Here is a 12,895-nt window from a genome sequence, read left to right as displayed (position 1 = left end):
TTACATTGTTATGTTTCCATAAAGTTCCCTGAAAACATGCTCTTCAACCTTGGCCGACACTATGCGTATATGAAATTATAAATAATTACATAAGTGCATGCTGAATGATGTCGTTCAGTCCCTTTAGAAACTCTCTCATGGCATTTTGATCTGTAAATATTGCGGCACACACCGAGGCACTTCAGCCAGAATCAAATCCATCCAAGTGTTTCCGTAAAAAGCGATGACTAACCTGTCAACAGGGTCACTGCACTTTGTCTATTTGCAAAATGTTTTCCTTATTTACCTTATTTTCACTCAATCCATTGGCACAACCCTTTGCACCTGTACATTTGTTCAGCAAAAATGCATGTTGCACACCGATGGACTGCTTAAATAAACTTTTACCCATTTGCAAAATGGAATAAGAGTTTACTACAGCCCATTTGCATAAACTAAGCGTATTGGGAATGCAGTTTCATCAAGCTGACAACCCGCACCTTCTCTTTTGCCTGAAGTGACTCCATTGTGTCGTGTGCTTCGTGAACATTTGGGAAAATTATAATGTGTCCCGGAGAGGAAAGGGATTCTTAAATTGCCATTAATTTGAAATAGTTTACTAGTGTCCTCAGGAAAGTTAAGAATTGCAAGGTGCATTCAAAACAGATTTAAAACAAAAAGAAGATATCCAGTAACTAAATAATAAAAAAAACTTGCAAATTCTCTTAGGGGCATGAACATTATGTTTTTATCCATCTGGTATTCATTTAATTACCTAAAAAAGAATTTTATCACTACCAAGTGGCCTTCACTTATTGGGACTTTATGCGTAAACATCTGCAGGGTCTTGATTGTGACATTGCCTATTGCTGTAAGATATCTACATTTACTTGTTGTGTGACTTGAATGACTTTTATCTTAATGTATTTTTTAATGCAATAGTATAAAAAGAGCGAAAAGAAAGAATCCGTATAAAAGTTAGCAGAAATGACTTCACTATTGCAAGCATTGAAGTGTGAGCTTTTTTATTAAATTATTCCGCAATATGAGTATACATTTAAATAAATCATGTTTTAGGAGTCAATTTTGGCCCTTACAATAATGGCGGTGGCACTGACACAAAAACTAATGAAAATCCACAAGACATCCTAAAACTGCTAATCACAAATGCATTGATGAGATTTTGGGTCACATCACAACTGAACGGTGCCATGTCGGGCCGTGCTCTCCATTGCCAACCTGAGTCTTATCTGCCCTTTTTCTCTAGTCCTGAATGCACTTTCTGTGCCCTCGGCAGGTATTACTTTACAGCTTTCCATGTTCAAGTTCACATACTACACACTATAAAGGAGTTTATGTCTCAGCGGAGAGAAGAGGAGTCAGGGGTGGAAAAAAAAGGAAGAGAAGGTTTACAGTGATAACACAGGAGCCGTGCAGTCTGTAAGCTGCCGATCTAAATTTTCTCGGCAAACAAAGAGGCGAGTGTTAGATTTCCCAGTCACTCTCACTTCTATTGTTAAAGTGAGAAAGCTGACCAGACCAGCAGACATGATACGTTGTTCTCAGCCTTGAAAACAACAGACCACCTTGTGTGGACTTCTACTGTAGGCCAAGCCAGCAAGATCTCGTTTTTTCACCCGTTTTTTTATCCCCCTGACTTTTTTATCACGCTGAAAAGAGTGTCAAGATTTGCACAACCCCTCGGAAGCCTGGCATGAGATTAAGCTCTTGACAACCTTGAGATAACCCTCTTCACTGGAATATTCCCAGGAGGCTGCCATTGTCAAGGCCCTTTTGAAACTGGAAGGGAAAGCTTGGGCTGTCTGCACATCAAGTATAGGATTAGCACCCAGGCCTACATCATGCATCTCTAAAACGTTATAATTATAGTAGTTAACTGTTCATAGCTGTTGAAAGAATTTTGACCATTTATTCTTACATTGGCCTGTGTTGGAGATAAAGTGACAAGCTTTTGGAATTTCATCAGTTTTGAAATTGTTTTGTGACTACAATGTATATATGCGTGCATAATCTTTGAACAGAGGATACTATTTTTCACAACTCTTGAACAGGGCGCAGATCAATATTGACTTTAACTTAAGCCAGTCATTCACCATTGGAGTCTGTAAATAAGGGGGCGCTGGCCTGATTCAAGGCCACCGTGTGCCATTCATGGGGCTAAACTGTGTCAGCCTGTCAGAGAGATGGTATACACAGAGTCCAATGCATGTCGAGCACAGCTCCTGTCGTCATTTTGACAGATGAGGTGTTAAATAAATACTTAAGCCCTTATAACGTATACAAACACCCTTCCCAACGCATTTATTCTGGGAGGATTGATAATGTGTCACTCCCACACAAGTACTCCACCTCCAGCCTTCCTCCCCTCTGGGTTTATTCATTTGTTGGAGGTATCTTAAACTCTCCAAGCTAATGTCCTTGAAGGGCAGGAATGCATGTGTTGTTTATACCACGCAAGGTTGACTGACAATAGTCAATGTCACACTATCAATGAGTTTGTTCCTATGCAAAATTACATTCAATACTGGTGCCGCATTTGAGTTCACTTGGCGTAAACTACATGACCTCAACTGTTGGTTTTGGGTTGGCTCTTGTCTCTGGTAAAATTTATTGGAGGATTTATAAGACACAACAAACACAGTGCTTGTTATCACGGTAGAAAGATTGCGGGTTTGCACGACACATGTCCTGCATTGCACATGCAATAGTTGCAAAGCATTGATTGTTTCTGTGTATTGACATAAAACTAAAATTCAACATAAACACCAAAGAGAGTTGACCTTAAATATGTTTAAATTTCTCATGGAGTTTTTTCAGAGACTGAAGTCATATAACACAGTCCCAGTCATTTTAAAGAAGGCATCTATAAGATATGAAAAGTAATTTGATGTGGGTTGATTTGCATATGATCTTTGAACATTTCTTGCATAACAAGCGCATAATGCCGAGAGATTTATTTCAAATCATGATTAGTAATGAATGAGCTGAGGCAGTGATGTTCTATAGCTGTTCTCTAAATGGCACGAAGGGTTTATGGGGAAGAGATTATGTTCTCCTCTGAGAGAGGCTCTTTTTCACAGGACCTGTGGGGGTTTTATTTGCTGAGTGATGATAGTCGTAATTACCTTTCTACCCCTGGGTCACATCTCTTGCCCTGACACTGCAAGCCAGGGTGCTGACATGATCCCTCTGTAAGTGCGTAGATTTCGGATTGAAGAACTTTTATGCTTTGACTATGTTAAATAGAAAAGCACATGTCAATACATACATTGCCAGTTTGACAAATGGAAAAGTCTTATTAATGCTGCGAGCTGTGATTGGGTAGTTTCTGTATCTTTTAATGTACTTTTTTTTAAATTTTGGATTCAAACTATTTGCTGTTCTCATTTGCAGCAAATGATGCTGTTTCGCAGCAAACTGTATCATTTGCTTAAATGATACAGTCACAATACCAATGTTTCAAAGAAATCTTCAATACCACAGTGGCGGAATTGATCAGATTTGTTCATTTGAAAGTCGCTTGCGTGTGTTTGTTTTGGCCTGTGCGTAGCAAAGTGTTCATGACCTGCTACTCAAATACTTAACAGGTAAAACTGCAGATTTTCGATCACATTATGTGACAAATTTAACTATGTATAATAAAAAAACATTATCAAACATTTTAAACAACTTTTTCATATTTTAATAGAATGGATTCATTATAATTTCATATCATTTAATATATCATATTTAAAAAACAAATTGCACTGAGGTTAGAGCTGATACTAATAATAATGATTAATAGTTTGCAGGGTTGTAACCACATATTTAGAAATAAGGAGTAATAGCTTAGACATTAGGACAAATCCACATTGGCACAATATCAGTTTTTCTAGAACTTTCCCAAATATGTACATCTGAGGATATTTGAGAATTGCCAGGTCTCTCTTTAAGACAGTAGAAATCTCAAAATTATATGTCTAACTTTAAATATATGCTTTAATGTATCCTTCTCACATTTGTATATTTTGGTCAGTTAATAAGAATAATTTATACAGTTATTTATTTATTATTTATTTTAATGAATTAAATAAGCTGTTTCGTGTCTATCCTTGTATCAATTCTTATCAATGTTAATAAAGGATATAGAAAGAAATTAGTAAGATGTAATTAAATACTTTTTGGAGAGAGTAATTTGTACACTAATCTAATTACACTATTGGATGTTATAAGTAACAAGAAATTAATAACTTTTTCAGAGTAACTGCTTTTTCAGAGACCCAACTCTGCTTATGAAGTTTTCAGTAGTTTGCATAGCATCTGTGCCTTTACTGACTAGTCAATCAATTCATAAACTACACTGAAACTAGTTTTAATGAAATGTAATACCAAGTTTGATTGAAATTTATGGTATAATTGTGGTTCACACTAAAACCAAATGCTGTAGTTGTACATTTTAGCTTTAATAGTGAAGCAAAGATTATGCTGCAAAATAAATTAGATATAAAACATAACAAGCACATATTTTGATTTGTACAACATAACAACATATCACCATATGTTGTATAACTCTACACAAAACAGACTTTTTTTTAAAATCCAAAGTCTTCCTTTAGTGTCTTAAACTTTGTCCCGGACAAAGCCAATCACCACTGCCAGAAGATTTTTCTTTTTTATGTCCAGAATAACGCTTGAAGGCTGAGTTTCAGTACAGATTCAAAGATCTTTGTTATACATTGGTAGAGACAAACACTGTTGAAACACAGAGCAAAAAGTTTCATGTTAACATCGTGGCTGTTTCAGGAAAAACAAACAGACAAACAAACAAAAAAATATCTTATGTGCTATATCGTGTTAATAGTATATTATGTTGGCCATACACTGTTGTCGCTAATTTCAATAAATTTACTGAGCCGCGCATTGCAGCGATTTGCTCTGAGAATGGGGTGTGTATGGTCTTTGGTTTGCTATTATTATTTTCCAAATGCATATAGTTCTACACTCTCATATGGCAACTGGAATGCAGCCCTTCCAGCTCTGGGGCTCAAATGAATAGTTCACGCAAAAATGAACATTTAGTTATTATTTACTCACCCTTATTTGTTTTATTTAAACCACCCTATGGTTTTCCTTGTTCAGAACCAAAACAGATATAGTTTTAGTTTAGCTTTTACAATTGTGACTGCCTCATAGAAAGCTCCAAAACGATCCAAAAGCTTAATAAAAAAACTCCATGTGACTCATCCTGTATATTCCAAATACCTTCAAGGCATATGAACAGGTTTGTTGAAAACTAAAATCCATAATTTTTTTAGTGTTTTGACCCGTGCAGTTGAATGCAGGAAACCTGCCATTGTTTTGCCCTGCACACATTTACGTGTCTACATATGGCACGAGTTGCATAGAAATGTATAGAATTTTTTGCATCCTTTTGAAGCTTGAGAAGAGGGAAATGCGATTCACTTGCATTGTAAGCAGAAAAACCAAACCAAACACAGTCTAGTTCAGAAATGGGTGAAATAGGGAGTAAAGGAACAAGTAGATGTTCATTTTGGGGTGAATTATCCCTTTAACAAAGTTAAAATGTAAGCTTAGTGCAAATTCATATTACTTTTAATAAACATTCAGAATGTATAATAATAATAATGTAGTTTGGCTCCAGCAGCTGGTCAAACTAGGTTTTGTTCAAGTATTTCTCAAAAACGAAATGAAACAAACACAACTACTTCTTCAACGTACTAAAATATGACTCTTATTGTGAGAAACGGGTTTTCAATAAAAACGGCATGAAACCAAAAGCTAAGACAAATAAAAAAAGGACATCCAGTAATAATACTTAACATTGCATAGAGTTGCATGGTTCTCGTTCTCAGAATATATAATTCCACACTTCAGCATTACTGTCTCTTTATTGCAGTGCAGAGAATCAGGGCTGACACTTTTACCCCATGCACCCGTTCCCTCAGTCCGTGCGTCCCTTCATTAAAAAAAATATATTATCCTCCTTCATTTCGTATATGAAAGTGCCACAAAGACCACTCCAATAACCAGTCCTATTGGAACGGTCTATTAACAATTACCTTGCCCGTGTTCGCAGTTACCACTTTGAATGTTTGCGGGGTGAACACATCATGCCAATCGTCCGATATGTGCTTTGCAACATTTACGATTTACATCCATAACTGTTTGTTAGGAGTCTTATGAGCAGCCACACTCCTCCACTATCATGTTCTCGATGTCTTTTTTAACGATCATCTGCTCTTCATTGTGGTAGAGCATGGACATGGCCCGGAGGCGTGTTGGCACGCAGCAGGACTTGATGTTGTTAAAGGGGCTGTAGCCGTGCATTCGATAGTGATTTATCACGGTGGAATGAAAAGAGAGGGCTGAGCCTGTGACGCTGGCCACATGGCTGGGACAGTTGCCCTCGCAGTAGTTAGCATGATATCCGGATGGGGCGATGATCCAGTCGTTCCACCCGATGTCCTTGAAATTGACGTAGAACTGCCGTTTACAGCAGATGCGGATTTTGCCGTCACACTCTAGGCCGCGCTTGCTCCGGCGGTGCTGGTGTTCTTCGGCTGGTTTGAGAACGACCATTAGGAAGGGTCGGTGCGATTGGTCTCTCTCCTTGGTCTTGCTCCCCTCTGCGGGAACCAGGATGGGTGTGGCACCGGCTTCACCGCACATGGGACAGTAAACATGTAGGCTGAGCAAACTGCTGTCCCCGTCCAGCAGGGCCTGAACCGTGCTGGGCACGGGAAACGTGTGCCAGCCGCTGCGTCGCGTGTCCACCGCCTTCTCAGAAACCACTACTTCCTGGGGTCCTGTGGTTAAGCTTTGATTCGCTTTTTCATGGTTTAGTAGCTGGATGGACACCTTTCCCTTTCTTTGGTTGCCCTTGGCGACCTTAAGAAACAGCCAAACATTGGCCTGCTCCACCATGGATACAGTGCCACTCTCCTTGGAGACTTCAAACTTCACGACGTCAGGGGCGTCACCTGTGGAAAAGACATGAAGAAATGGGTCACAGTGGAATCGCATTTAGTTGAGTAATGCAGATTAAATGTAAGAAGGGCTGAAGTTCTTATACTGACAAATACATAAAGGAAGAAGAAAGGATTTGCAAAACTAAATATTTTCATTTTGGTGCTTTACATTAAGGCACAACTTAGAGGGATAGTTCACCCAAAACTAAAAACGTTGTCATCATTTATTAACTCTTATGTTGTTCAAACCCTTTTTTTTCTGTGGAACACAAAAGACTGTGATTATCCATACAGTGATAATTCACATAAGCCTATCGTAATTATTTATCGAACTATTCAGCACAAATTTAGCATAAAAAAACTGAGGATGAATTTGACTAACATCATTATTTATCTATATATTAGTTATCTATAAAAAATGTTTCGATAGATATCACAATGTCGTTATTGCGAAATCCTTTGGCCATGATAATCTTGTAATTAAACTGTGATATCGTGACAGCCCTTGAAGATATTTTGAGAAATGTCCAAGTAAATTGGGGCCAATGTTTTTTCGTTCAACATTGTTCAAAATATATTTTGTGTTCTCTGTAAAAGAAAGTCATACAGATTTGGAGTGAATTCAAATTTTTGGGTTAACTTTATATCATTCTCTAATTTATAATCCAAAGTAACAATATCACCCAAAACTAGACAGCCTTATCGGCATCTCTTACTAATGGCATAAACTTACCGTACACTCAATTCCCTTGTTAGATTTCTATCAATTGATTCATGGCAAAAAGAGCAAAACATTGTTATGCTTTGTTGGAGCCAATCCAAACAAATGAGAAAGTTCAAAAGAATCAGTAATAAGACTAGATGCACTAACATCTCTCTTTTTCAGCCGCTCTCTCTTTCTGTGAGAGAAGATATGTACTTTTTGCAGTCAAGCTCCACCATCTGCAGTCTTTCGTCAACACCTAGCCTCAGTCCATAAAAACATTTCCTGCTTCTAAAATCCTGGCACTCCGTTTGTGTACATAAAGCCTGTTATGTTATGACAAGGGCCTTCCCCATAACTTGCACATGACTGTCTGCTATAAGCCAGCTCAGCATCAGTAACCATGGCTGATTTACACATCAAAAATATCCACTCTCTTAAATTACTCTGCCAAGCCCTCTTCAACAAAAACTGCTATTAATTCAACACTTTAGTCAACATGTCCACATTAAATAAATCCTGTGTTATCTGATATAAGTGATAGCCAGCGTAGCCATGAAAACACCCCCTTTTTAAAAAAACACACACTCTTTTATGGTCTTGAATGTGGAATTGAGATACTGTATCTCAGAGAACTGCAGGTTTGCTTTTATTCAGTCATCTCACATGACACTATATAATAGCTCATGATGAAACATAAGAAGGGTCAGTGCAGTCTCATTCAAGTGTGTCTTTGATTGTCTTTCCTTTATATGTCCATTCAGACTACTGTTTAATAATTGTTCAAATTTATCCAATCTCTTACACACAACAGAAGAACTGCTTTTAAAAGTTAAGTGATTTTGGATGTTAAAATACTTCATCGTTTCTTAGCTTAATATGCAGAGACAAGCATATGTAAGCCATTCGTAGGCCGACTTCCCCAAAAATGTAAACACTGTGGCTGTCTGGCACTTTCAAAACATTTCTGTGTTTGTTGGAGCATTCTGAACAGCCCGACACAGCAACACTGGCTTAACCAATGGTAAGAGCTGGGAGGAGACTATCTGTTTGCTAAGCAATGGTAGACGGTGGGACTGTCGACACACTTCACTTTAAAGTTAAAAAAAAGTTTTTAAGGCAATATTGCCTTACACTGTGGATCAAGTTGTCATACAGTTTAGTGAGAAATGGAGTGACACCACACTAATCTGAATTGAAGTTTCTGTTACATTCTCATACAACCGATTAATTTACGAGGTTTTGTTTCCACATATATTTCTGTGGAATGGGCCCTTTAGTCAACTGAGCAAAAACTCAACACAAAGTAGGCTATATATGATCACACACCCCTTTCAGTTTTTCGGAAAGATTATAGATACGTGTTTAGGTTAAACGATTATTGTAATTTTATTCTGTGCGCTATTAACAGTGTTTCTCCCAAATGTCAAATAAAAATATAGTTTCTATTTGAAAATGAAAACTAGAGAAATCGGTCAAATTGATGTATTTTTTCAGACCTCAAATACTGCAAAGAAAACAAGTTCATATTAAATTTTAAGCAAAAAACAGTAATAGCTGTACATTTATTTATTTGTACAACAATTTTTTTATGTGATAAACTGAATGAAGTTGCATACAGTCGCTCTCTGGTATCATTATCTGACCCGTCTCTTATCAGAACACCTCATAAATCAAACACGACCTGCAGTGTGTAGAAAGAGTCAGGCTTTCTTTCCATATTAAAGGGAAACTACTCTTCTGCCACTGTTGTGTAGTTTACTGTAGCTGACTGTGGTCTTTCTTGTAGGATTAAATGCCACGTGTCCTTTCTGTAAGGTGGACACTTACGATACTGTACTTTAGTTTTAAAAGGTCATGTAAATCCATGGGTCTATGTTTCTCAACACATGAGTTAATCTGCCTATTTATCCATGCTTATCATATTGTCACCATTTTGTATTTGTTTTATCTGTTGAAGGTTTGCAAATATCTGTCTCTGCCATAATATCAGGCTTAACAAAAGAAAATGCTAAAACGTTGAATTGAAAACATTTGTGCGTAAACTGCCATTCTCTAAAATTTAATCTGTCCAGCAACAGACATATTTGGCATTGGATTCTTAGTTTCAGTGTTGCCATTACTTATGTTCACAAACTAATTTAAACTCACTACATTTATTTTGTGAATAAACTAAAAGTAAATCGCTTTATTCTTCGATAAAAACAGTAACCAAAAACAGATCTTAAGCAGAGATTTCACTGTGCTCCTGTATTGTTGTAGCAGGAAGTAAATCGATATCAATGTATCTGATCCCAGCAGCATAAAAGACATTACGCACATAATCAAGAATCCTGGCGATTACCTATAATATAGTCTTGCACTCCTTTGTCTCTTTTACAATACACAAAAATAAAGCTTTAGGTATGAACTGTCAAGAGGCAAGGTTGACACAGGGGTCAGAAGACAAAACAAATACGAGTTGTGCCAAGAAGGCCAGGGCCCCGGGGCCTCTGTCTGTTAAGAGCCTCTAGTGGTGGCCTGACACTTGCAAATAAACTATACGGATAGCTTGAACGTGCCAGTGCCAGAACGAGACATGAATAATTAATCAATAAAATGAACAAGTGTGCTTGGAGGAAATCAAGGAGAGATTAAAGGAACTTTAAAGCACCTGCAGTCATTTATCAGTTGAGTCTTGAGCAGTTTCAGGAAGCTGAGCAAACAGGCAGCACCCAAAAAAGAACAGCGACACCTAGTTCGTCATCAAATGCCCATGGGATTCAAGAGCTGCCATGATTGACCTGATTTCTTCCTCTTTGTCAAGTGCAAAAAGCTCTCTCGTGCTCTCCTGTACCTCCAGATAGCATCAAACATATTCAGTTTAGCACCGTTTGCGAGCATGACATCCCAACAGCTGTAAATTAAGCATCGTTCCATCTCCGAGAAGCCCAGAACTGGCACAGGAATGTCATTAATTTTGTTCTTCCTTCACTTTGAACTTTTGATGAGTCTTTCTTTCCATCATCCAGTCTTTCTGATACTTTCAAAGAAACCCCGACCATTCCACCCTCAACAGAGTAATTACCGGGCCCCATATTTTGATGAATGGAGCAATTATGGCCAGATAACTCGCCTGTGGGTTTCGTATGGGATCAGAACACCCCCAGTGCATCATTAACACCCCTTCTATCTCATAAAGAGGGGCCTTTTTAAATCTTAAGTTCATTCAAAATAACTATTTATAGCATCAGGGTATTAGGCACATTTATGTAGGCGACACTGCTGTCACATGTTTTCTGTCTGTCTCTTGCGCTCAGCGCTGACTGCAATCGTCACGTCACAGAAAACATCCCATTTAGGAACAAAGCAGGACTTTTGTGGTCAATATGTGCATAAAAGAATCGCATGTGACTGGCAATCAACATCACATCCGATGGCTTTCTAAACATAGTCCGGCCGTGATATATTTTGAAACACTGTTGTACTGTTTAAGCTGGGAACGGAAGAAAATAATGCTGTGCAATAACTGGTGCGCATATATCCACCTCCACGGCACACTTTTCCCCATTCAGATAAATGCTTTTTTTACAGCAGTGTTATGCTGATTTGTGGATCAGTGACATTGTTATAAATAAGTCATGAGGAACCAATTAAAAATGGAATGCACTTGTGGATCTTCCCGTCTTCCCATCCAAGACTTAGCCCATTGAACCTACCAGCATGTCATGTTTATTACTGGTGGCTCCAAGAAAGCATTCAAAAGGATGATTTCTCTTAACCACTATAAAAAACTACAAAACATAATTGGTTTACCACACTCTTATTTATATAAAGTTTTTATATCTGTGTTTCTAAAGTCTAACGTTTTGAATTCATTTTGACACAGTCTCAAGTCTTGCATTACTCGAACGTGCTGAAGTGGCCACAGTCAATAGCTGTTAATAGGGGCATCATTTCCTCGTCTCATGTCAGTAGCGCAGCAGCGCGCAGTCAGAGTGTTAATACTCCACAGCTGCAGAGCATGTGTTGCTCTCCCTCAGACCTCCACTAACACCTACCTGAGTGCTTTTTAAAAGCACTCCTAAGAAACGGCAGTCTGAGCGGAGCCATTTAAGGTGACATCCACTGTACATCATATATACCGCAAGCCTTTTCTACGCAGATCATAAAAAGGAAACTGTTAACAGCCTCGAGCTTAACAGTGTCTAAAAAGAGTCGTTTTTTAACTAAAACATAATGTGAAAACACATTATGAGCATTTATGTAATGCTTAAAAATCACTGGTACACATACATTAAATAAGAATAAGAAATGTAATAATTTTCTTTCTACACCTTGGCGGTGATCTGTTATTTCATTGAGTTTAATTAAATGCATTGTTAGGAATAAACAGTTTAAGTTCACATGCCTTTAACAGTTCTTCTGTCATCTCACTCAACAGGTGAGAACTCATTACCTAGCACCACAAACAGGCTATTTATGTCAGACTTCTAATGCAGACACAGTCCGCATTTCTACACAGGGACTGAAAGACTCATAAATATTAAACTCACCCGGTTCTGCAAAGGTGATGATTTCAAAAGGCTGTTCCTCGGGTAGCTCTCTGTGCTCTCCGTGTCCCATTCCATCATCCTCCATCTCCACCGTCCCATCTTCACCCACCCGACCCACGTGAAGTTTCCGGATGGCATTGAGCAGGGCGGCGCGGGGCACTGGGTGCGTGATGTTTGGCCGGGTGTTCAGATGCAGCATGCTGAGGATGTGCCTCTTGACCGCCTCCAACATGCCGGTCTGCTCCCCCGAGTCTTTCTGTCTCTGGGCTAATGCACAGGACGGGCAGAGGGTCACAGGATCGTCTGTCTGCTGCACACCCTGAACTGCCTGATGCTGCTGCTGCTGGTCCAGACCTTCTACCCCAGGAAGAACGGTTTCGGCGGGCGTGGGTGAGCAGCCGCCCGACAAGCAGCCGGAAAGCAGCAGCACCCCCGTCACGAGTGTAAACGAGGACATCCTGAGTGGCGGCGAACTCACGCCTCTGCTTCACGCGGACAGTCAGACGGACCCACTCGGCAGTCAATGCTTGGCTTATTTGTCAAATCGATAGGGAAAAACGAAGGGGACAGTCCAAAAATAATCCTTATCTGAAGGGAGCAGTCATGTTGATAAAGTTAAAGAGAGAGCTGGATGAACTGTCGCCGGTCCTCTGCTGGTGTACGTACGTGTACAAATATCACAGCCCCTG

General features: G+C 38.9%; 1 protein-coding gene across 1 annotated transcript; it reads right to left on the bottom strand.

Annotated features, from left to right (window-relative positions):
- Positions 1 to 4,423: 4,423 nt before the first annotated feature.
- inhbab (inhibin subunit beta Ab) lies at positions 4,424 to 12,663 on the bottom strand. The gene is made up of 2 exons (XM_056742923.1): positions 12,207 to 12,663; positions 4,424 to 6,980 (listed from the first exon to the last, which is right to left on the bottom strand). The coding sequence occupies exons 1-2, from the start codon at positions 12,661 to 12,663 to the stop codon at positions 6,178 to 6,180; spliced, it is 1,260 nt and encodes a 419-aa protein (XP_056598901.1). The 3' UTR covers positions 4,424 to 6,177.
- Between the last annotated feature and the right edge of the window lie 232 nt (positions 12,664 to 12,895).

Source organism: Triplophysa dalaica, chromosome 3 (genome assembly GCF_015846415.1).
Source record: "Triplophysa dalaica isolate WHDGS20190420 chromosome 3, ASM1584641v1, whole genome shotgun sequence".
Classification (NCBI taxonomy): Eukaryota; Metazoa; Chordata; class Actinopteri; order Cypriniformes; family Nemacheilidae; genus Triplophysa; species Triplophysa dalaica.
This window is presented reverse-complemented; position numbering and strand designations above follow the sequence as displayed.